We start from the raw sequence: 13,386 nt of genomic DNA on the forward strand, positions 1-13,386 counted from the left end.
GGTGCTGAGCCCCACTTTGTCAGGTTTGCACATGAGTTGTTGTGGGATTATGGTGTTGAATGCTGAAGTCTATGAACAGCATTCTCACGTATTAGTCTTTTTTTTCCAGATGGGTGAGGGCTGGGTGGAGGGCAGAGAAGATTGCATCCTCTGTGCATGTTTGATTGGTGGGCGAAATTGCCACCACAGTACACACCCTAACAAACAATTTTCCAATTCTATAGTAATCTTTATTCCTTCTCTTACTCAAGCCAAGATGCTGATGCTTTCTTTGAGCAAGGTATACATGAATTTCAAAGGCACATTTGATGCTTACTTTAGTGTGGATTAAGTGGAAAAGGTAGATCAATTCAGAGCAATATACAAGTTTTACTTGACCTCCTTTAAGTGTTTGATATTTCTTAAGCTTTTGGCAAGATTTCAAAGTTTATGTTCTGCACTTTAGAAATTATTGGTCTAGGAGATAACTATACAGATTTAGTTAAACTATTCTACAAGGATACTCATAGCACAGTCATGTTGCCACAAAGAGCATCTCCAAGATTCTAAATTCATGAAGGAATCAAACAAGGTTGTCCAATCTCCTCTCTGCTGCTCTAAACGGGAAACATTATGCCTTGTAAGGTTCAATTTTAACATAAACAATCAAAGTATGATATTGTTATCAGCCTGTGTAACAGGGCATAACAAATTATAATCATAATAAATTAAGAATAACTTTGAATTACCTATTTAAATTAAATCCATGAATGTATTTTCTCCAGTGCCTTTTGGGAGGATCTGCATTACTGGTTATATCCTAAACTTGACAATTTCTCTGAATAATAATGACATTTTTCATGTACTCCACTTCATCAGAGAGAGTTAAACATAACTCCTTCCTATGGGTCCAGCTCACGTGGGAGTGGAAGGCAATGAAAAGGCAGATATATTAGCAAAAAATACATTTGTAATCTGTCAAATTGTGGGCACTGGTGAGAGGAGCAAGGAGAGAAACTAAACTCTGTGAAATAAAATAAATTAAATCTGTTAAGAAATACATCAAAGAATATATATCATATTATACTTAACTATTTAAGAGAAACAGGACTTAAAAAAATTATTTAATTTAAGTTTTGTTTTGTTGCCAATCTACTGCTCAACACTCCAATTCATAGGTGGCGGTAATGCACCTGGTGCAGCTGGTTTGCCAACCGCCAATAAACGAAGAAGAAGAAGAAGACGAAAAAGAAGAAGAAGAAGAAAGAAAGACCAAAAAAGAGGGTTACGCACTCAAATGACGTTTCACAAAGCGACGGAGAATACTAGAAGGACCCTGCTCTATGTAACCGCATACTCTCAACTTCGGTTACAGTTACAGACAGAAGGGAGGTTTTGTGGATACTGCTAAGCATTTATTGGTATACGATTTTACATATTAAGCAGGTGCGTAACTTAAATCTTGTCTGAAAACAAATGTTTCCCGATATTGTCACACTGAATATAACGGTAGGTAACTTAGTCAAGTTATCACGTGCTTAAGTGATTTACTCCCTTAAACTTTGTGCAGACCTGTCCCATTTTCCGTTGTTATTATGTTTTTTTTTTTTTTAATTATTTAGATAGAGCACATGCTATAAACTAAAGTATGACTGTGCCAGCCAGCCAGTCTTTTAGTGTTTAACGTTGTGCTGTTTAATATTGAACACTTTGTCTTTCCCCCAAAGGGCAGTGCTCTTTTTGTTTCATAAGGAGATGTCGTGTTTAGGTGGTGATCCCAACTTCTGCCAAGAATGTGGGAATGTTCTTCCTCTTCCAGGAATACAGGACACCGTTTATTGCCTTCGCTGCTCCTTCTTCATTCCCGTAGCAGGTACAACTATTTGTCTCTTCATCTGTTGTTCAAACAACACTCTCAGGTAGAAAATGCTTCCATTGTACACATTTAGACTGGCATATTCTTAAGAGTCAACATTTAAGTATCTTGCTTTGTTCTGTTGTTGCAGCTTGTGGTGATGTGTGACTGAGAGCTGAGTTCTGTGGAAAGGGGTTTGGAAGAGGAGGTGGGGTAGTGTACTGGCAGAGCAGATGAGGGGGGTTGCCTGATGAAACCTGTTAAAGAACAGATTTCAGATCATTTGCCAAGTCTAAAAATGGCTTTCAATTCCAGTTACCTTTCTCAAGTTAAGGTGCTGGCTTCCTTGTTATTGCTATCAGACCATTTAAAGAAGGAATATTTGTCTGACACTGTAAAGTGTCTATCCAGAAAAAAGTCCTATTGCACTAAATAATCCACACACCTAATTTTCCACTTTGATCAATCAATCAAATCAAATATTTGCACTTTGATCTGAGAATGATTTCCATATGCAAACACACATTTTATCTTATGTCATATTATACATGAGTTTTGATAATGACACAGATGGCCACAGATTATTCTTACCTACGTTTTTATTGTCCAGAGTTTTCAGGTCTAGAGATCCAGTCTACAGTCACCTTTAACCTTGTGGAGCAGTCATCAGTGGCTCTGAATGAAGATGAGGAAGCTGAGCTGAAGGGACCTGTGGTAAGAACAGACAGACTGCTGCTCACTGCCTGTTGTGTGTGATGATCTCAACTGTTCACAGTATCAATGAGGGCTTCTTTTCCTTGTAGATTGACAGACGGTGCTCTCATTGCAATAAAGAGGGAATGGTTTACCACACCAGGCAGATGAGATCTGCAGATGAAGGACAAACTGTCTTCTTTTCCTGTATACACTGCAGGTAAAAATTATGTGTATTTTGTGAGCAGTTAACAGTCAGCTCCAGAGAGCTGTGTCAGACCAGAATCAGTTATCTGAAGTGCAGAGGTGCTGACAGTCATTCAGTTCAATTCAATTTTATTTGTATAGTGCCAAATCATAATATTCATTCTCTCAAGGCACTTCACATAAAAGGTAGAAACACAACAGTTCCCACAATGAGCAAGCACTTTTGCTAGTATGTAGAGAAAAAAACTGAGAGACAGAGAGAGGGAGAGATATAAATGCTCAGTGCATCATGGGAGTTCCCCCCCGCAGTCTTCTAAATTTTACAGGGAGCCAAAGTAGCTAAGACAGGAGTAATATGACCTCTTCTTCCTTGTGCTGCAGCATTTCGGATGAACTGGAGTCTTTTCAAAGACTTACTGGGACATCCTGATAATTAAAAATAATCCAGTCTATAGGTAACAATTGCATGGATTAGTTTCTTAGCATCCTCATGAGACTGGATTTTTAATTGTCTTAATATTGCACAGGTGAAAGAAAGCTGTCCTACAGACTTATTTTATATGTGCAATATTATGACATGGTTCCTCACAGTGGAGGAGGGGGGCAAACTAATACCATCCAAGGTGACTATCTGATCAGACAATGTTTCTCTGAGGTGTTTGGGCCAAGTGAGAAGTTAAAAGCAATAAGTTATGGGTCGTCCAGTTCTTGAGACAATCCTGAAGTGTGACTAAATAATTCAATTCACCAAGCTTCATAGATATGTACAGCTGGGTGTCATTTGTGTAAAAATGGAAGTGTATATGATGCTTTCTGATTACTGTGCCTAAAGGAAGCATAAAAGTATTGGACGACAGAACCTTGCGGACTAACCTTTTTGTGCATGGAGGAGTCATTGTTTCAAAGTGGAATTTATCTGATAAATATGAATTAAACCAGCCTATTGCTGTTCATTTAATCCCTACATGCTGTTCCAGTCTCTGTGACAGAATTCCATGATCTTTGATGTCAAATACGGCACTAAGATCCAACAGGAGGAGTATAGAGACAGGTCCATCATCTGATGCCAAAAGGTCATTAGTAACTTTTAACAGTGCGGTTTCTGTGCTGTCTTCCAACAAACAATTTATATCTAAGTAATCTAGTAGCTGGTTACTCACAGATTTAGAAAATGAAGGGAAAGTTTGATGTAGGACTATAATGAGCGAAAACATCTGGGCCAAGATCAGGCTTTTTAAGCAGAGGTTTAATTACTGCTACCTTAAAAGCCTGCGGTACAGACCCAGTTAACAAAGACATATTAATCTGATTTAATATGGAACTGTCAATTAGAGGATAACATTTCTTAAAAGTCTAGTTGGGATAGGACAAGTTGATGGTATAGAGCATTGGTCACCAACCTTTTCAAGATCACTTTTTAATTAGAAATGTAAGCTGAGATCTACCAACCTGATATCTTCCATAACTTCCAAACATATTGGTCATATTTATTATTTTTAATTAATGTTAAAGGCTTTATCTTTTCAATGCAAAATTTATTTCATATATACAGGATCTGTTCAATACGCAATATTTAGCCTCTCAGTTCAACTATATGTTCTGCAGATGAGCTGGTACTGCAGCACAATGCTTTTACACAGGCTTTGCCTTGAAAATGGCCGTAAATATGACTATTTCCTTAGTAGTGTACTCAAATAAATACAAGTACTATACAATATGAAGCCGTGCATCTTCTGCTCCTGTAAATATTTCACAATAAAACCCCTTTTTTACACAAATGAACAGGCATACAGGAAACGTTGCAACCATTTATGTTTGTGACATAAATTCAACAGATAAACATTAAATCTCAGGTGAAAGATAATTTTCTCAGTTAATGCTGCTGTGAAACGCTATGTTTATCTTTCCGTGTCACAAACATATTTCAAACACTGTTTCAATGTAAAAGCACTCAAGCTTTTCACTTTCTGAATCCATTCATTGGTTCTAACGGTGTTTTTGATTGTTGTCTACAGACAGCAGATGCACATCTCCAACTGTCCAAATGTATAAAAGGAAATGTATAAGAAAGGAAATTTAAAAGAAAGGAAATATATAAGAAAGGAATGTATAATGATGTAATGTATAAGAAAGGAAATGCAGTAGACTTACCAGCAGCTCCGCCGCCAATAGTGGACACGTTGTCAGTGTGAACAACAGACAACTGACACACAGCTGGTCTGCGGCTCAACCGCAGCCAGTGAGTCCAGAGCGTAATGGGATTGACAGTGAAGGTTTCTGAGATCAAAAGGGTTGGCAACCTATGGTTTAGAGGAAGAGACTATTGAAGTCAGTTCAGAAACGATTATTATTTAATAAAAGTGGTGTTACAGGTGGTTATATTGTTTCTGTACTAGACAATGTATTTGTGCTATTAATGGGCTTACAATCTTATTTGTAAAGAAGCTCATGAAATCATTGCTCCTCAGAGTTAGGTCTATCTCACCTCTCTCTCTCTCCCCCCTCCCCACTATCACGCTCTCTTCTCTCCCCTCTAAGACTGTGGTACTATTAACAAAGCCATCAACTAGTGGGGGTGTGAAGTTTTGATAACTTTCCTGTATCGTACTGACACATGGTTGTTCATTAAATATCAGGGGAATTATTTCCTTAAATTTGTTTACAGTATTATCTGACAAACACTCACTATGATAGCATTGTGGTCCAAAATCAGTGTAGTTAATAATTGTAAATTTAAATGTAATAAAACATGGTCAGACAGAAGAGGGTTTTGGGGGAAAATGATTACATTTTCGATTTCTACAAGAACAAGAGTGTGATTAAAAACGGTGAGTGGGTTTGTTTACTAAAACCAATTGAGTCTTTCAGTGAATTAAATGCCAAACTAAGACTCATTGCCAACATCTGCATGAATGTTGAAATCCACCACTATAATGATGCTGAACCCCAAATTGCCCCATAGAACAACAAAAACTGCTAGTAATCGATGCACTGTATGAATGTGTGTGTCAATGGGTGAATGGCAACTGTTGTTTAGTTGTATTGAGATCCTGTTTGTGACACCAATTGTTGTGAAAAATCTGCTGATCAATGGTCAACTCATCAGTGATGAAAGCATTCAGGGGCCCTTTGACGTCTTATGCTGAAATATTTATTGAAGCTTGGCCAAGGAGAAAATCAGAATTCATCCACACAACATCTGCATGATCCTCTCATATTCTGAAGTCTGCTTTCCTGCAGTCACATTTTAAACCCCAACAGATAATTTAATCTATGGGTCTGCTAGTTCGTAAAACAATCAAATGTATTTTCTAGTTATGGAGACAGTATTGCCTGTTTACACAGTCTCATATGTGATATCTAGGGAGTGAAGCCTTCGACCTTCAGCAAGGTCTCACACTTCCCAAACACAACAGTCTGTTGCACTATGCCCCAGAGAGGACAAGAGACAAATTCCATAACAGTAATGATTCACCTTTTTCCTAATGTTGTAAATTCTTTTTTCCTTAGCAGTGCTCATTAATGCATTCTGTCCCTCCCGACTCCATTTACGTGACCTTTCTCCTTATCTCTCTCTCACTCATGCCAACACAAACACACAAATGCAAAAATTGGCCACAATCGTGATTAATTGTGTATAGGGAAGTGGGATCCAATCGCCTAAAGTTTTTTATGTTAACCTTTGATGAGTACAGCCTTTCTGGGGTTTCTGATATACCTACAGTATTTCCTTGTATAAGAGTATTCCTAGGTACTCAAATAAATACTAGTACAGTATAAAGCTGTGCATCTTCTGCTCCAGCAAATATTTCACAAAAATACCTAATCAAAACATATGAATGGATTCAATCAAAAGAAATGCTGGAGTGCATTTATTTTGAAACGCGTAGACTACAGGAAGGGTTGCAAATATTTATGTTCGTGACATATATAAGCATTGAAACTGTGGTGAAGTTTTCTCTGTCTCTTTTGCTGAGAAACATGTGCAGAGCGCAACCTTGAATTCTCTAGAAGAACAGCGTGGTTCAATCGTAGCCAGTGTTACAGCTCTGATCTGTTAATCTTGTGTGCGGCAGTGAAAAGCAAGCCATTCTGCGACGCAACTGCAGCCAGTTTGTCTGGTTTTGATTTGGCAGTTTGGCTTAATCCTCACTTTACCAGACAAATGGTGTTCAGTGTTTCCCGCAGAAAATTTGTCAGTCAAGGTGGTGAGCAGGGGGGAGGGGGCGTGGAGCTCCTGTCTGTTGTCTATGCATGCAGGGATGCGGAATGTTTCTTTCTTTCTTTATTTTCGGGGGGGACGTAGTCAAGGCGGGGGGCCGTTGTTGTCAAGGCGGCCGCCTTAACTATAAAGCGCTGCGGGAAACCCTGGTGTTGTGTGATGGGGAAAGAAGAGCATTCACATAGATTCACTATAGAGATGCACGGATCAGCTTAACGTCACCCTCATTAGTACATATGCTTTACTCATCAACCCATTACCCACCTAAAGGAATTACTTTATCCAATTTAGAGACCCACAGTAACTTTCCAAAAATAAGGTGGCATTCACTGTTCCAGGATTTAGGTGTCTGCACCTCGCCTCAATGATGCGCACGGCTGCGCCGAATTAGCTAGCAGCACTCTTTGCAGGAATGCAAAAAAAGAAAACAAATTTTCCTCTGACGACTTGTCGAATTGGCTTCTTTCACCCACCCAAACCCATCCGCTATTAATCAGACATTTTCATTTTTATGACCCTATCCTCCTGACCTGGGGACCATGAGTCTGTGGGTATAACTGCAATTCCACGCATCACCAGTTCAATGACTTTCCTGAAGTGCTGCAAAGCATCAGCTTGTGCTGCTTGCTTGGGTGTCTGACGTTTCATCCTTGAGTGAGACTGGTTTTGCAGCCTACCAGGATGTGCTTTAGTGTTGCAGGAGTTGGGCATAGGGGGCATGTGGTTTTCATACAAGGCTGAGATCTTTTGGGAGATGGCAGAGAAACATAGGCAGCATTGATGGTGAGGCTTGCAGTGTATTTTACAGGTCTTTCCTGGAGATTTTTTCTTGCTTCACTCTTTTCATTTCCTTCTCATCCATTGGTCTAGTCTAAAACACATCCTCAACACACAGTAACACATGAGGTGGTGTTGAAGCCAAAGTAATGTTAGACTGTTTATATTGCCAAAGCAGAAAAGAGGAAAGATAAATGGTTGATGTGTGATGAGGTAAATAATGTTTGTTTCTAACCATGGGAAATATAATGTGGAGATAATTTTTCGAACAAAATCTGACATTTTTGTGTCTACTCATGTTCTGAGCTGCACTGATGGATGAGGGTAAAATCATCCACTGATCTCTTTTAGGATAAAATAATCTTTATTAAGTTAAACTTTTTGCTTTGTTCAGCCTACGTTTAAGAATAAGCTATAGGCATCTTTATATTTACTTTCACATATTTTTTCGGTTTCTTCAGATGGTGACCCCAGCCAAAACATAGTTAAACTGGTTCAAAAGGCTGTTGCACGCAGCGGACAAGAACACACCCACATACGTGCAATATTTTATCAGCACAACCATATTACATTAAATCATTCAAACCTCTGGGTCTTTGACAGAGCGCAGACATTGGGCACCCGCACACACAGAACATACAAAAAGCCTTTGCATATTAAACAGGTCTATGAGCCCACTGTGCACAGCGGGCAAGAACATGTCCAAATATGCACAATACTTTAACAAGTCCAACCGCCCTGTTTGCACACCACACAACAAAACACCATTCATTATTAGAGAAAATGCATCAGAGTGAAATTAATTAATGGTTATTGGTAATATTAAACTGCTCGGCAGCAGGTCATAATAAACCAAACACTTACCTTAAGCTGGGTGCTTCAGTTATGTTACACCAAATGTTGCTTGGCGCTCAGTGGTTGCAGGACTAGACTTGTTTCTGTGCCATTGCGACCCACTTTAAATGATGGAGCATTGCTGGCCAGGTAATGACTTCTGTTGACCATGATGCATTGTATTACTTTAATAATTATTCAGTATTGAATTATTTCAAAAAAATTCCCTAGGCAATCATTGAGAATATTGGAAGAGATGTTGAAATATCCCTGGGATGTTTGAAGGTCTTCTGCACAATTTAGGTTACCAACTACCAGTAGATCTTAGTAGCGTCATCAAGTGTTTTGACCTTGTAATTAATTATACAGGCCGATCTTGAGGATACACTGAGGCTAAAGGTAAATCTAACTGGCTACTGGCTTGTATGGCAGTAGTATGAAAGCATTGTGGCCTCCTCAGGAGGTCAGACATCATTAAATGTATGCCTTTTTAAACTGAACACTTTCCCTTTTTGAACATAGGACAAGATGGAGGATGAAGAATATGTAATGTATTTCCTGTCGCTCTAATTAATGCCTACCACCAGTTGATGTAATCGGATGTTAGTGACCACCAGTGGCTGTTATGGACATACACTGCCTGGCCCAAAAAAAAAAGTCGGCACCTGGATTTAGACAGATGAAGTGATGCACCCATCATGCCTAGTGCCTATTGTACAAGCCTGTGAGGGCAGTGCTATAATCTGGGGTTGCTGCAGTTGGTCAGGTCTAGGTTCGGCAACATTATGTGCCCAAAGAATGAGGTCAGCTGACTACCTGAATATACTGAATGACCAGGTTATTCCATCAATGGATTTTTCTTCCCTGATGGCACGGGCATATTCCAAGATGGCAATCCCAGGATTCATCAAGCTCAAATTGTGAAAGAGTGGTTCAGGGAGCATGAGACATCATTTTCACACATGGATTGGCCACCTCAGAGTCCACACCTTAACCCCATTGAGAATATTTGGGATGTGCTGGAGAAGGCTTCGCGCAGTGGTCCGACTCCCATCATCAATACAAGATCTTGGTGAAAAATTTATGCAACACTGGACAAAATCTTGTGACATTGCAGAAGCTGTTTTAAACAATGCCACAGCGAATGCGTGCTGTAATTAAAGCTAAAGGCGACCAATGAAATATTAGAGTATGTGACCTTTTTTTTTTGGCCAGGCAGTGTATCTTCAGTTATGTACCTTAGTGTTGTTATGGAAGTTTTCTGGAAGCTGGTGAAAGGAGAACTCAGGCAGCAGCTGATGTCTTATGCAGAAGATTTTAATGTAGACTTGATGCATCAAGGAGACCAAAAGGTGCAACCATATACAAATGCTAACAGAGTAACATGAGCAATTCTCACCCCCAAGACTGAAGATTTCTCCCACACCATCTCCAAATATCCTTCTCTACTTGCGTCACCCATTCTAACAGCACATCAATGAATGGCTAGAATTGCTGTCAGTCTCTATGTTCCATGTAGGTGTTTGCATCCTATTGGATAGTTAAGCCTAAATATGCATTCCTAAACCACATTGTGGCCTTACGTCTTGCCACTGGTGTAATAAGAGTTCAAGTTGTTGAGAGTTGAAGTAGGTGCCTCTCTGTCTGGGGCATCTGAATTAGATATGAAAGTCCCTAAGCATAGACACTACAATGCACTGTTTGTTGGTCCTTTAACTATAACCTGACCTTGGGTACTGCTGAGAGAGTGAAGAGAGTATCTGTGGAATTAGCCAGGCCTTCTTCTCTTAATGGTGTACAGATATAATGTAATATACACGATATATACATAATACAGTATACAGTGGCATATACAGTAATGTGTGAGGATATACAAAAAATCCTCAACAAGTGTCATCAGGTGTTTCTGCCTTTTATCAAAAGACACCTCTTCTAAGGCAGGCCCACAAGCAGGTTGATCAGACCTGGGTGCATGTGCCTTGCATCCTGGGGCCCATTTGGGATCTCTCCTCCTTATCCAGAGCTATTGGTTGCAGCTTTCTGCAGTGTTTGATGTTTCTTTTATGATCTGGTGCAGGACCTTTCCATGGATCCCCAGATCTTCAAGCAATCTGATGGTGGATGTTGCAAGGAAAAGTCCTGCAACCAACCTCCACAGGGCAAACTATTCCCCTTGAGCCTTGTTGCTCTGCCTCAAATGCCATGTCTTTGTGGTGTCTGAAATGCTATGTGTAGTCCTCCCCATAAAAGAAATTTATCTTTAGGTTTGAAGTCCACAGGTTTTGAGGAATTTGGAGAAAGCCTGAACGTATGGTAGGGCATTAGGTTACAGTTCTAAGTGCTACACTAAATTTGAGCTAGTGCCTTCTCTTTTTCTGTCACCGAACAAATGAGAAGAGCTGGATGAAATCCAGATGTGTTTTCTTTAGGTTTATGCAAACAACACTCCTATATAAACGAGGAGTTGAAGTTGTCCCCTTAGAAGAGATTCACATTGGCCCCGAATCTCTCTCCAGGCAGCGGAAGAGATTCACATTGGCTCCGAATCTCTCTCCAGGCAGGAGAGATTCACATTGACTTCGGATCTCTCCATAGGCAGATTGCATTGCTTGTATTGATGCTGAACTTTTTGTAATAAACATTTTATACAATTAAGACGGTGTCATCGGAGATTCCTTCATCATCTTCACATCATCGCAACCCCAATATACGACATCTTCATGCCTTTTCCTCTCATTCGCTTCTGGAATGGGTTCTTCATTTATGTAGAGCCTATGGTCTGATCTCTTACCTTTGCTTATTGAGATGCTTCTTGATTTTGAGGGATTTATCCTCATTCTGGCCAATGTGATATTATCTTCAAGTTGCCCTAGCAACCTGGTGCATAGGGCTGTTGTGGTCAGGGTTGTTATGTCGTCCATGTAGGCCCTGATTGATGTTAATCGGACCCCCGACGTTTGTTGCTCGCCACCTACTAGCCATTTTGAAGTTCTAATAATCACCTCCATTGCCATAGTGAGCGCTAGTGGGGAGATAGTACAGCCAGCCATGATGCCCACTTCGCGACACTGCCATATTGTGGTAAAATCTGGTGTTGTGAAGCAGAATTGCAGATCTTCGAAGTAGGCTTTAATCAATTTCTGATGGGCTCTGGTACTTTGAAGAAATTGAAAGCAGCCCAGAGGACACTATGTGGCGCTGAACCAAATGCATTAGTGAGATCAAGGAAGATGATTTATTAAGTAAATAAGATCAGGATAATTATTTAAAAATGTTAAAATACTTTTAAAATTTTTGAACATATTTTTTATACAATTTCTGTGATATCTGCCTTTTCCAGTGGCACTGGCCCCAGGTTACTTAAGTTAATGCAAAAACACTGAATGTGAACACACTGTATGTTGTGGAACTTTTTTTCTCTCTGGTGATTTTTTTTTTTCTTCTCTTTTTTTGGTGTTACAGGTATCAAGAGAAGGAGGACTCCTGAGAGAAATCTGCTTCACCTTGTCCACTCCTCCCCATGTCTGCTTGTGTTGGGTTCAGATTTACTCATTTTAATAGGTCCTTTACAGCTAGGTTTTACTGTGAGGATGTGGACTGCAAAGCATATCAGTGACTGTGCCTTCCTGAGCTCGAGTTATTCTTACTAGTGCACATACCTCTGCCAAGAGCCATCAGCCACTAGCTCTTGAGTCTACACAAATTGTAATGGTTTCCATCTTGGTTTGCATATGCCTGCTGACAATCAAACAAATAAATAAATGGACAGGACTAAAAATGTAATCTTCTTTGCAGAGGTAATTATTAGCATTCACACAGTTAAATTTGATAATCTCCACTCAGATTATTATTCACTTAATAGCTTTTTTTCTAAATCTTTCGTTTGGATTTCTGGGTTGTCATCACTGAAGTTTTATGTTTTCATGGAAAAAGTTTAGCTCAGTTGTAATTGATGATGAATGCTGTGAGATTCATTTGAAAGGCAAGTTTCATTTATAATATAAAATAAAATGTAATTAAAACTGTATTAATTTTTTGTTTGTTCTGTGCCCCTTGGGACATAAAACAAGCTCTTGAAAAAAGCATGCAAGTAGGTTTAAAGCCACAATGTGAAACATCTAAAAATCTTTGGATTTTGATGTGCACCCAGAGACAGATAACTATATGTAGAAGTAGCAATATCCCAGTATTTAATCAATATTTGTTTAACAGGACCTATTATGCTGATTGTCAGATAACATGCTTTAAAGGTTAAGTGTGTAAGATTTAGGTGAAAGGGAGCTATTGGCAGAAATTTTATGTAGAATAATCCTCTTGATGTTTTCACTAGTTAATTTCATCTAAATTGTATGAATTGTAGTTTTCTTCACCCCAGAAAAGGCCCTTTATATTTACATTGAGGGGGTCCTCTCTACAGAGGCTGCCATGTTTCTTACATTAGTCCAGACTGAACAAACTAGACACCTTTTGAGTTTTTATGACAACTGAAGGCTACCACAGGTTCTTTTTCATGTTTGGAAGGAGAGGGTGAGGGGTATTCAGCTGCAACATGTAATTTCAACACTAGATATCATAAAATTCTACACAATGTACCTTTAATGTTCAAAAAGCAACAAATCTTCAAAACAGCCTTACTTTCCTCATACTGTGTACCAGAGATGGGGACTCGAGTTTGCGTCTCGAGTCCGAGTCGCACTTAAGTAGCACACACAGAGACTTCAGACTTGACTTGGACTCCTGCTCAAAAGACTTCGGACTCAACAATCATTATGTTTTCTATTTTTGGCGTATTAACATTGAGGAAACTCCTTCCTTTCGT

At 39.3% G+C, this 13,386-nt stretch overlaps 1 protein-coding gene across 2 annotated transcripts; it reads left to right on the forward strand.

The window, feature by feature from the left end:
- Positions 1–1,220: 1,220 nt before the first annotated feature.
- polr1h (RNA polymerase I subunit H) lies at positions 1,221–12,594 on the forward strand. 2 transcript variants are annotated; one of them, XM_020091031.2, is made up of 5 exons: positions 1,221–1,425; positions 1,707–1,852; positions 2,445–2,548; positions 2,638–2,747; positions 12,030–12,594. In XM_020091031.2, exons 2-5 carry the CDS (start codon positions 1,735–1,737, stop codon positions 12,052–12,054), a joined length of 357 nt encoding a protein of 118 aa, XP_019946590.1. In that variant the 5' UTR covers positions 1,221–1,425; positions 1,707–1,734; the 3' UTR covers positions 12,055–12,594. The 2 variants fall into 2 exon arrangements, with proteins under 2 accessions (XP_019946590.1, XP_019946592.1); XM_020091033.2 differs by having other exon boundaries at positions 1,228–1,488.
- The last annotated feature ends 792 nt before the right edge of the window (positions 12,595–13,386 follow it).

This window comes from Paralichthys olivaceus, chromosome 13 (genome assembly GCF_024713975.1).
Source record: "Paralichthys olivaceus isolate ysfri-2021 chromosome 13, ASM2471397v2, whole genome shotgun sequence".
Classification (NCBI taxonomy): domain Eukaryota; kingdom Metazoa; phylum Chordata; class Actinopteri; order Pleuronectiformes; family Paralichthyidae; genus Paralichthys; species Paralichthys olivaceus.